The sequence below is a fragment of the Caretta caretta genome, chromosome 3, assembly GCF_965140235.1.
Source record: "Caretta caretta isolate rCarCar2 chromosome 3, rCarCar1.hap1, whole genome shotgun sequence".
Classification (NCBI taxonomy): Eukaryota; Metazoa; Chordata; order Testudines; family Cheloniidae; genus Caretta; species Caretta caretta.
Genome location: NC_134208.1, coordinates 185,131,311 through 185,143,857, shown reverse-complemented (window position 1 = coordinate 185,143,857; position 12,547 = coordinate 185,131,311). Strand labels below are relative to the sequence as shown.

At 43.6% G+C, this 12,547-nt stretch overlaps 1 protein-coding gene across 2 annotated transcripts in view; it reads left to right on the top strand.

Annotated features, from left to right (window-relative positions):
• The window catches only part of MSH6 (mutS homolog 6), a 30,585-nt gene that overhangs the window by 17,351 nt on the left and 687 nt on the right, over nt 1–12,547 (top strand). For both annotated transcript variants that reach the window (XM_048842933.2, XM_048842934.2), the window contains 5 exons: nt 4,882–5,153; nt 5,705–5,822; nt 8,096–8,185; nt 11,931–12,085; nt 12,292–12,491. In XM_048842933.2, the coding sequence (XP_048698890.1) occupies nt 4,882–5,153; nt 5,705–5,822; nt 8,096–8,185; nt 11,931–12,085; nt 12,292–12,491 (835 nt within the window). The remainder of the gene's footprint in view (nt 1–4,881; nt 5,154–5,704; nt 5,823–8,095; nt 8,186–11,930; nt 12,086–12,291; nt 12,492–12,547) is intronic.

Sequence of the window (12,547 nt, the reverse complement as noted above, 5' to 3'; positions counted from 1 at the left end):
TTCTGGTCCCATTGCTGTGGGAATGGGAGGGCAGGCAGGCCTGTAATATCTTCTGGGACTGGGTGGTTTGGAAGAAGCGTCCAGCCAGCCACACCCTGAACATGAAACAGTTAGTCTCTTCCCAGAAGATGCTGAGGCAGATAAAGCTGCAAGGCAGTTGGGTCTAAATGTTTAAAATGTGGGTGCTTAGTCACCAAAATCCATTTTTAGGACACCTAAAATAGGTGGCTTGATGCATACAGATACTGGGGACCAATAATTCTTTTTGGGATTTGGACCTGCACAGCTGGCCCTTGCTAAAAAGTAGGATTCTCTCATGTGGGGCAATGGAAAGCTTAGGACAGGTTTACGTTTAAGAAGTACACAGTTGTTGTGACCATGCATTGAAGTTAGAGCCATGTCAACTCCAGCTGTGAGATGCATTAGACTGAAATAACATTGATTTGATTGTTCTATCAGAGATGGACACAGACTTTTAATATTTTAAAACTCTATTCTAATACATTTCAAGCAATATAACTGAATCTTGTGGTGAGTCCCTTTTGGCCATGAAGTAATTCATTGTTGTGGAAGCCATTTTTCTTCCTAGTTTTCTTTCGGAATCCAGGGGAAAGCTAGTGCAGGATGCACTAAATACAAATATATATTGGCTGTATACTTGAGTTTTTGTCTTATAACCAAAGCACAAGGCAGATGTTGAAGGCTTATATTTAAAGTTATGTCCAGGAGAGGAAATTACTTCTGACCAAACACCAATAAAATCAGAGTGGGAAATATAAAATTTTTACATATAGTCTCCACTTCAGCAAGTGTGAGTGCTACTAATGTATTAAAGGGTTGCAATGGTAATCTCCTCAGGAGAAGGAAGGATCATCTGTTCTTCTTCGAGTGATTGCTTATATCCATTCCAATTAGGTGTATGTGCGCGCGCCACGTGCCCAGTCGTTTGAAAGTTTTTCCCCTAGCAGCACCCATCGGGTCAGCTGTAGTGCCCCCAGCAGTGTTGCCACCATAGCGGTGAATATATGACCTTGCTGACCTGGCACTTCCTCAGTTCCTTATTACCGCCAGTGACAGTCATTGGAACTGTGGGGGCTTGCTCTTGCAGTTCTAGCATAGTTTCAGAGTTGTAATAGTTTATAGTTTGTTAGTAGGGTAGGAATGGGGGTGCTCCTTTCCTGTTTCCCTTGGGGGTTTGGGGCATGCCTCAGTCCCAAGGATTCAAACCCTGCAGATCCTGCCATAAACCCAGGCCAATGGGCAACCCCCACGACTCTTGTCTCAAGTGTCTAGGGGAGGTGCACCAAATGGACTGCTGCAATATCTGCAAGGGGTTTTATCCCAGGACGAAAAAGGTGTGGAACTTTCGCCTAAAACAGCTCCTGATGGAGGTGGCTCTTTGTCCCCAGCCAGTCTCGGGTGGGCAGGATCTGGTGCTGAGCTTCTCTGGCCTCCGTACGTGAAGTGGTGCCAAGGAAGGACTCTAGGCATAGAGACCCTCAGCACTGGCGCTCCCCAACAATGCAGCCGGCAGAGGTGATGCAGCACTGCTCCCACTGCCTGGTGCCACAGAAATGGCACCGAAAGTCAGGCGGGGGCATTCACCTATGCTGAGGATGGCAACCTTGGAAAGCGCCACTGGTGTGCGTCCTGGAGAGGAGCACCCAGTGCTGGTGACCCAGGAGACGGCACCGTCGACTTTGGCCCCACAAGGGGGGCCACTGAGTCCAGGAGAGTCCACAAGCACTGGCCAGGAGTTTCAGGTGGAGGACATAGAGTTGCCATCCACCACCTTTGAGGCCGCGAGGGACTTAATCACCATGGTCCCCGGCTGGTCCGGATAAGCCTCCGGTTCTGCAGTGCACGGCACTGTTTAGAGGCAAGCCCACGATGCTGATATGGAGATTGCCTCGACGGTCTCTGACTACATGTCTGTGGCACCGCTCCCCAGCACCAACCAGACGGCACCACACCCCATCATGGCACCATTTGACATCGTGGCACCACTCCCCAGAGCTGCTCTAATTGGCAACGCCCTGGTCTTTGCATTCCAGGTCCTCGTCATCTGACTTGGAGGTGGAGTCCCACTACTCTAGGCACAGCCAACATAGATTGGACCATTGACAGCAGCATGTGGGTGTGGGGCCATGGCAAAGACCTGTGCAAGGGCCATTATGGACACCCTGGGCCTATCACTAGGCCCAGGACACGCATTCCAAGGGCTCCCACTTGGTGGTGTCAGAGCCACGGGTACCCGAAGCATCAGCAAGTCATCCCACCCATAGGGGTTCTGAGGTGAGGGTGATACAGACCTCAAAACCACCCCCGAATCCTGCTCCCACCACTGACGCTGACCCTGGGGCGGTCACTGTGGAACATGAGGCAACACAGGATGTTCCCAGGAACCTGGAGGGCCAAGAGGACCCCATACCTCCAATTGCATAGTCATCCTCCTACCTGGACAAGGCGGCAGGGCCCTACCCCCAAGTCCAAGGACTTCAAATGGTTAGACCAGGCCAGGCTGTGGCTCAGACCTCTCCAAGCTTGGCTAGCATCTACCTACTGTCCGGGGTGTGACAGCCTGGACTCAGTGGTCACCCTTCCGGTGCAGGTCCTCGAGTCCCTGATGGCTGAAACCACAGGAGGGAATTCCCTTCCACAGATCTCAGCCCTCTTTGTCTCGGTAATGGATGTGTTGGCGCTGGGGTGGGGAGCACACCTGGGGGCCTTCAGACTCTGGTCTCAAGACTAGCTCTCACTCCATATCAACATCAAAGAGTTGAGGGTGGTGTGACGAACATGCCAAACCTTCCAAGCTCATCTGCAAGGGAAGTGCGTCAGAGTCATGACTGACAACACAACTGCAATGTTTTACATAAATAAGCAGGGTGGAGCCCATTCCTCTCCCCTGTGCTGGGAAGCCCTCAAGCTATGGGAGGTCTGCATAGCCTACTCCATGCACCTAGAAATGTCCTGCCTCCCAGCTTCCCAGAATGAGCTGGCGGATCCTTCCACAACCACGAGCGGTCCAACCGTCCGGACGTGATGCAGTGTTTTCCAGAGTTGGGGAGTTTCCCACATCAACGACTTTGCCACACGAGGCAAGAGGAAATGCCCGCAATTCTGCTCCTTCTGGAATCACAGTCCAGGCTCTCTTGCAGACGCATTTTTCCTCCCCTGGATGGAACATCTGCTGTACGTGTTCCCACTTGTCCACAAGGTCCTGCTCAAGAGCTGCAGAGACAAGGTGGCAGTCACACTGGTGGCGCTGGTGTGGCCTTGCCAACACTGGTACCATGCTACTGGAGCTGTTGGTGGAGACCCTGATCACATTGCCTCTGGTCCTGGACCTGATTACCCAGGACCACGGTTGCCTTCATTACCCCGATTTCCATGGCTTAGAAGCTTCATGGCTAAACCCCCTGGAACTCAAGTGCTCCAAGCAGGTTAGGAAGGTCCTGTTCGGTGGCAGGAAACCCTACACCAGGGCTGCCTATGTGGCCAAGTGGAAACGGTTCACAATCTGGTGCACTCAGATCCGCACACCCCTGATGCAGGCGCCCTTATTGCTTATCCTGGAATACCTACAGCAGGGTCTGGCGGCATCATCCATCAAGGTGCACTTCGCAGCTATCTTGGCCTTTCACCCCTGAGCAGCTGTGCATTCCGTCTTTGCCACCCTCATGGTTGGCCATTCCCTTAAGGGTCTGGAAAGGCTGTACCCACAGGTTAGACAACCGATCCTGGCGTGAGCCCTTAACCTGGTCCTTTTCAGACTAACAGGGCCCCCGTTTGAACTGCTGGCAACTTGCTCGCTCCTCTACTTGACATGGAAGGTGGCCTTCCTCATTGCCATTACCTCAGTGAGGAGGGTATTGGTGCTAAAAGCCCTCACCTCTGACCCTCCCTACATGGTTTTCTTTAGGGACAAGGTGCAACTTAGGCCTCATCCAGCCTTCCTTCCAAAGATTGTATCCCAATTCCACTCTAACCAGGACATCTTTCTACCTGTCTTTTTATCCTAAACCTCAAGTGAGTAGCCGAGAACGGAGGGTTCACTCACTGGACGTTCGCTGAGCGCTGTCCTTTTACATTGAATGCACTAAGCTGTTTTGTAAGTCAAACCAGCTGTTTGTGGCAGTAGCAGACCAGATAAAAGGACTCCTGGTCTCGTGGATCACATCCTGCATCTGGATGTGTTACGAGCTAGCCAAAGTTCCAGCTCAGGCACTAATCGGTCATTGCACAAGGGCACAGGCCTCCTCGGCGGCACTCCTGGCCCAGGTCTCAATACAAGAAATCTGCAGGGTGGTGACGTGGTCCTCGGTTCACAGTTTTGCCTATCATTATGCCATTACCTGGCACGCCAGAGACGATGCAGCATTTGGCAGAGTGGTGCTCCAGTCAGTGATTCCACCGCCTCAGTAAGGCTTGGGAGTCACCTAATTGGAATCAATATGAGCAAGCAGTCAAAGAAAAAAGTTACCTTCTTGTAATTGTTGTTCTTCGAGTTGTGTTGCTCATATCCATTCCAAACCCACCCACCTTCCCCTCTGTCAGAATAGCCAGCAAGAAGGAACTGAGGAGGTGCCAGGTCGGCAGGGTCATATATTCACCGCCGTGGAGGCGCCACGCCAGGGGGCTCTACAGCCAACCCGACGGGCGCTAATAGGGGAAAAACTTTCCGATGACTGTGCACACACACACACACACACACACCTAATTGGAATTGATCTGAGCAACACATCTCAAAGAACAACAGTTACAAGAAACTGTTTTTGTTTTTTTGAAAGAAACTCCACCCAACTGGTATGTGTACAATGAGAAATACAGGAAATGAGGGATAATTACAATTAATTGGAATTTTTCTAACTTTTGTAGATGTCTTGATGTGCCTCGCTAACTATAGTCAAGAGGGTGATGGACCATTCTGCCGACCTGTAATTCTACTGCCAGAACAGAATACTCCACCCTTCTTGGAGCTTAAAGGTTCACGCCATCCATGCATTACAAAAACGTTTTTTGGGGATGATTTTATTCCTAATGATATTGTGATAGGTTCCAAGAATGAAGATGAAGACAGCAATAGTGAAGCCTACTGTGTTTTAGTAACTGGCCCAAACATGGGTGGCAAATCTACACTAATGAGACAGGTGACTATGAAATATGGTTACTTAAAACATCTTTTGTTCCAGGGCACTAAAGAACATCAAAGAATTATTAAATGCACTATTGAAATCTCAAGGTTGGAATGTAGTCACAGCTTGACAGCACCCAGCAACACGTCCGCAGTTTGGGCTGTAAAGTGAAAAATACTCTGGTTGAAAATGCAGCAAGTATTTATTTACCTAAGAAGGATGTAACCTACCATAAGAATTTAGCCAAAGAAACAAGACTAATACTCTTGTTCTCAGGAAAAGTGGCAGAGGTTCTTTAATAAATGCAGGTGGGCTCAGGACTTCATTTCATTGGATAGAGGGTGCTTCTCATAACACACTACCTCTGTTGGCATAATGGGATATTGATTCAATACTAACTTTGAAGTTATGTGGGGAGAGAGTACTGAATTGCCAACACCAATTCCTGCAGTCTCTTGTTTCTTCAAAGATACCTGTCTAATTATTAGCTAGGTTCAGTCCTACTTAGCTTGAGGTCTGACACTTGGGAGGAGAAAAGTTGGACAGTTTTTTCTTTTGTTTTGCAGGCTGGCCTTTTGGCAATAATGGCTCAGTTGGGATGCTATGTACCTGCTGAAGCTTGCAGGCTTACTCCTATTGACAGAGTATTTACAAGACTAGGTGCCTCGGACAGAATTATGTCAGGTGAGTTCCTAAAATTGTACAAATATAGAACTGAGTAGGTGGTAAAAGTACTTGAGTAGATTCAAATCATTCACTTGGTGGTTCTTTAGACATTTGGGTACAATTCTAATCCTTTGCTAGTGGATCAAGTCTGAGGCGTGAAGCTGTGTATGCCATCCTGTATTAAAGGGGCTAGCCAGTTGCAGTTTTTCACTTACCTGTCTTCTGGTGGAGAGTAAACCCTGAGGTGCGACTTTCAGGGCAGAAACAGGACCTTAGTTGTGTCTGGGTATTCCACATGCTTGTCCATTATGTCTGATGGGAGATCAAGCTAACTCCCGATTACCCTTGAAATTGGAGTCCACATTGGGAGACAAATTTTGAGGTAGCTCTCAGGAAGTTAAACAGCTGATGGCAGGTCTCCTTAGAATACCCTTTTCCAAGTACTTTGGAAAAGAGAAAGTCAGCTACTACTTAGACTTTTGTGGTGTAAGGCTCTGTTATAGGAACATCATCTGCCTCACAAATATCCAAAACAGTGTGGCTTGTGTCAAGGCTGCTGTCCAGGTTCTTGATGTCAAAATACATCAAGAACCCTGAGTCCAGCTCACTCAGAGAATGGAGAAAAGTTGAGCTCCTAGATTTCTTGGAATATTTTATCTTGGCCATCTATTTAGGGAAAGAGAAGGAAGCCAGCGTGGCAGAGATTGATTGCCCAGCAGCAATTTAAGAGGTGGCATGGTAGCTGACTGTAGGGCAGAGGTGTAAGTGTCAGTGAGGTGGAGACATGAGGACTTACGGATTCATAAGCATATACAGTATGCTTAATGACCTAGTTAGTTTCACTTAAAGTTGCATTTTTCAAGAACGTATGTTAAGTAAATTCAGTTTCCCCATAAGAATTAATGTAAATAGGGGGGCTTAGGGCGCAGAGGAATTTTTTTTCACCAGACGACATTATATACATATACAGTATAAGTTTTAAATAATTTAAAAAAATTTAATACTAGACTCACCAATGATGATCGTGAAACTTGGTTGAGGCAGGGGGCTCTGCTCCATCCTGCTGGGGGTCAGGGGCTTGCTATATTGTGTGTGTGTGCACGCGCACACAAATATCTTGGGCTGCATTTTTAGCTCAGTGTTCCATTTTTATTTTTGTTAATGAAAAGTTCTTGCAAAAATGTCCTTTCATCTATATAAAGATGTGGTCTAGGGAAATCCATGGCATTTAACACTGGTCCCTCCTTAATCAGCCACATACATGGAATTAATGCATACAGTAGTCATCTGAGAAGCAATACTGAATACTGCATGAGAGCTGGTTTTGGAAATGTGACTGTCAACATCAGCATCATTTAAACATTTCAGTGGGAGAGAGAGAACCGCTTCATGGCAGTCAGTGAAAGGAGAATTGATAGCAAGCCTGAAGAGTTACTTGAAATAAGCAGCAGGTGTTCAATATTCCTCAGTATAATTCTGCTCTGTCTCCAAAAAAAACTTCCTCCTTGTTGAAGAGTTACTGGTTAAATTAAATACATCTATGGGATTTTCCCCCAGCTGGGGAAAGTTAAGTTCATATCTGGTTTAATTTGACCATTTAAAAATAACTGCTGCATAGTCTGCTGTCTTGCATGTATGGAACTTTGTGTTTTGTCATTTCAGAATTCTCCTCAGGTGAGTCCCATTGAGTAAAGGGTCTTGCATTTTGTGATATGTAAAGATCTGAAATATGTTACTTCTGCTTGTATTGTGTTTGTAGAAATAGCAGAAATGTCAAGCCTAGTTTTCTCTTACTTTGTTGGAGAATCTCTGGGATGTTTGAATTTTATCTTAAATTGAAATCTGTAACAAAGGCTTTCTTTTCCCAAAATGTTAGTAAATGGAGTTAAATGGGTGTTTGTAACAACATTCAACAGTCTAATATTCCCTTCCCCATCAGTTGCTCTGCTTTCATTGGTTCTTGTCACCATTTCACTAGTTCACCAGTTATTCTTCTACCAGAGAAAGGACTTCATGTTTTTTCTTGCTTGCTTTTTTACATTAGGACTAGTGTACAAACAGGGTTGTTTTTTAGTATTACCAGTTTTCACTCAGTTATACTTGTTCTCCTACCTGATAGTCTGAATGTCTTTTTTTTTTTTAAAGCTCAGCTTTTTCCTAGCTCTGGTCACAGCTGGCTGGAAGTTTGTTTAGTCTAATAAATGTTGTATTGTTGAACTGTATGCTGTACATGCCTGCCTTTGCAAAACTTTTATACACTTTGAATGAAGTTTTGTTTTTGTCCTTTTTAGGAGAGAGTACCTTTTTTGTTGAGCTGAGTGAGACTTCCAGCATACTCCGGCATGCAACAGAGCATTCCCTTGTGCTTGTGGATGAACTAGGTATTCAGGCTCTTTTAATAAGTACGGGGAATAAACAGGAAAAACGGGAAGTATTAGTACATAAGCTAAATTATGACTTAGTTGACATCAGACTTTGTGGATAAATCTCATGACTGGAATATTGGTATAGAGGGGTATAGCTTGTTCCAGATGGGGGAAAAAAGAGAGGTGGTGGTGCATTATTTATCAAGAATACATATCACTTTTTTTGAGGTCCAGAAGGAGGTGACAGCAGACCAGTTGAAAGTCTGACTAGGGATTAAAAAAATATGAATGATATCATGGTAGCGGTCTACTGTAGACAATCAAATCAAGACTAGGAGGAAGAGGCATTTCTAGAAAAAATATCCAAAACACAAGACTTGGTATTAATGGGGGACTTTATCTACACAGACATCGGTTGCAAAATTAATACAGCAGCACACAATTTCCAAAAAGTTCTTGGAATGTATTGGGGACATTTTGTTCCAGAAAGTGGAGGAAATAACTGGGGGGATAGCCATTTTAGACTTGATTCAGACCAACAAGGGAAGAATTGGTTGCAAATCTGAGTATGGAAGGCAATTTTGATGAAAGTGATCATGAAATAAGAGTTTATGATTCTAAGGAAAGAAAGGAGTGAGCAGCAGACTAAGGACTTCAAAATAGCAGACTAACAAATTCAGAGAACTTCAGGTGCTGGGAAAGAAAATCTAAGAGATGAAAGAGTTCAGGAGAGCTGGTAGCACCTCAAGGAGACAATATTAAATGCACAACTGCTAACTATCCTGATGTGAAGGAAAAAGAGGAAGAATAGTAAGAAGTCAGTATAACTATCAGTGATCTGAAAATCAAAGAGGGAATCCTACAAAAAATGGAAACATGAATAAATTGCTAAGGAAGAAAATATAGAATAAGTATGTAGTAACAAAATCAGAAAAGCTATGGCAGAAAATGCATATGTATCTGTAACCATAAAAGATGGTAATAAATACATCAGGAGTAAGAGAAAGATGAAGGAAAACTTAGGTCCTCTCCTTAGAGGGGAAGAGCTAATAATTGTTGACATAAAAAAGACTGAGGTGTTTAATAAGTCTATTTTGTCTTCACTAAAATGGTTAATGGTGACCACATACTCAACACAATTAGTATTAACAGTGGGGAAGAAACACAAGCCAAAATATAAAAAGAGAATTTAGATAAATTAGATGTATTCAAGTCAGGAGAGCCCGGTGAAATTCATCGTAGGTGGTACTTTGAGGAACTAGCTGAAGTAATCTTGGAACCATTAGCGCTTTTCTTTAAGAACTCATGGAAGACAAGTGAAGTCCCAGAGACTGGAAAAGAGCAAAAATCTTTATCTTTAAAAAAGGGAACAGAGGACCTGGGAAATTACAGACCAGTCAGACTAACTTTTGATACCTGGAAAGCTACTGGAACTAAGTATAAAATAATTTTGTAAGCACCTAGAGAATAGGTTAAGGAATAGCCAGCATTGATTTGTCAAGAACAAAGTATGCCAAACCAATCTAATTTCCTTTGACAGCATTACCAGGTGGGGAAGCTGTAGACATGATATATCTTGACTGATTATAGTAAGAACACTAGGGAAATGTGACTAGATTGAAGAATTATTATAGAGGTTACACTTTTGGTTGGGAGGATGTGTTTAGTGAAGACCCACGGGGGTCAGTCCTGGGTTGAGTATTAATTCAGTATTTTCATTAATGACTTTTGAGAGAAGAGTATGCTTATGAAATTTGCAAATGACACCAAGTTGGGAGGGGTTGCTAACACTTTGGATGATAGTTAATTGACCTTGACAATTTAGAGAATTGGTATGAAATCAACAAGGTAAAATTCATTAAGGACACATGCAAAGCACTATACTTAGGAAGGAAAACTCAAATGTCCAATTACAAAATGGGAAATAACTTGCTATGTGGTGGTACAGCTGAAAAGGATTTGGGGAGTTATAGTGGATCACAAACTGAATGAGTCAACAGTGGGATACAATGGGGAAAAAAGGCTAATATTCTGGAGTTCATTAATAGGATTGTTTATATCGAAGACATGTGGGGTAATTCTCCCACTGTACTCCATACTGGTGAGGCTTCAGCTGGAGTCCAGAAGAGAGAAACAAAAATGATGAAAAGTTTAGAAAACTTGGCTTGCTTAGTCTTGAGAAAAGACAACTGAGGGACCTGATAAGTCTTCAGCTATGTTAAGAGGACAGTGATCAATTGTTCTACATGTCCACTGAAGGTAGGACTAGTAGTTGTGGGCTTAATCTGCAGCAAAAGAGATTTAGAAAGATTTTTCTGAGTATCTAACATAAGTATACGGATAGATAAATTCTAGAATAAGCTTCCAAGAGAGGTTGTAGAACCCCTGTCATTTGGAGGTTTTTAAGAACAAACACCTGTCGGGAATGGTCTAACTTCAGATGACCTCTCGAGCTCCTTTCCAACTGTACATTTCTATGACTCTCTTATAGGTGAAGAAATCAAACCTAAGATTAAAGGCTAGGCTATAAAGCTATTTAGTGTACACATGACAGTAGCAGTTTGAATGTTTAAAGTGTATTAAACATTAGCAGCATTCCAGTTAGCCTTTTCATATTAACCATGGATGTCCCCTGAAAACAGACTACTTTCCAGTGGCCATTGGGAATTACTGCAGGAAAGGTCATAATCTTACCCTCGGAGCCCCTATTAAACTGTTTTATGTTGTACCTTAGAGACTAACAAATTTATTTGCATCTGATGAATTGAGCTGTAGCTCACGAAAGCTTATGCTCAAATAAATTTGTTAGTCTCTAAGGTGCCACAAGTACTCCTTTTCTTTTTGCGAATACAGACTAACACGGCTGCTACTCTGAAACCTGTTGTATGTTGGTTTTTTTCCCCCCCATCAACCACTTCCTGCCCTGTTTGCCACTGCTGCTGACACTTGACTGCTGTCAGGCATGGAACTAGGGTGTGGGAGAGGGGATTGCTGAGGAATGAATATCCAAAGCAGCTGCTACCTTAGATTGTCCATGCCAGTTTGTGATTTTATAATCCCTGTTATTTTTTAGATGCATCTCTTCCCTATTGCTGTGTGAAAGACCTATGCAAACAAACATTTGACATCTTGTGTAATCAACGTAATTGCAGACACTTTCCCTCCAATCAAATAACTACTATGCTTTAAATTCACACCCTACTTTAGTTTGAATTGGCTTGTCAGCCCTTGTAAATTCTTAGTGCAGAATAAACATCCACAGGGAGAGTTAAGCTACATCTACGCTACAGCAGTCCATGTGGTGGCGATGCTCTAAGCTGATGGCAGAGCGCTCACGCATAAGCTTAACTCCTGCCTCTCTGAGAGGCAGTAGCTATGTCAGTGGGAGAAGCTCTCCTGCCAAAATAGCGGTGCTTACGCACATGCTTAGATTGGTATGATTTATGTCACTCAGGGGTGCAGATTATTCACACCCTTCAGCAATGTAAATTAAACTGAAGTAACTCGTACCATACACAGTGTCTTAATGTGGAATAGCTATTGTGCTATAAATTCCACCATAGTTGTTTTGCACTAACTTCCCTGGGTAGACAAGCTGTTAGTAATTTAGTGGGCTCTATTTCAATAACACACAAAATAACTTGAATCTGGCTTAAGTTCTCTCTTTAAATACTGGGTTGAAGTCATATTTTGCTTAGTGTCTAGAAATGCAAGTTTGTTCCACATTGGATGTGTGAAGGTTTTTCTTCTTCTCTTGCAGGTAGAGGCACAGCTACTTTTGATGGCACAGCTATAGCAAGTGCAGTTGTTAAAGAACTTGCAGAAAATATAAAGTGTCGCACACTTTTTTCTACACATTATTATTCATTAGTAGAGGACTATTCACACAGTGCTGCTGTGCAACTGGGCCATATGGTATGTACAAACTGTTGAACTTCAAGGAAGGGTATTTGCATCACTTTGGGAAGTGGGGTTTTTATTGGTAGGCCATGTTCCACAATGTGCATAGAGCCTCAGTTTTCTACCTGTAATCAAAAAGGGGTGTCCTGAAAGAAGGAAATGTTCTATGTACACTAATGTAAAAGTACTGGATAAACTGCTTTTATGGTGACTTTTTTTAGGCATGTATGGTTGAAAATGAGAGTGAAGATCCAAGCCAGGAAACTATTACATTCCTCTATAAATTCATTAGAGGAGCTTGTCCTAAAAGCTATGGCTTCAATGCAGCAAGGCTTGCTAATATTCCAGAGGAAGTTATTCAGAAAGGTCACAGAAAAGCACGAGACTTTGAGAAAGTTACACTTTCACTGAGACTGTTTAAGTAAGTTCTTTCCTGAATTTATTTTAAAAAAACAAACACAAAAACTCAGGTGCTGT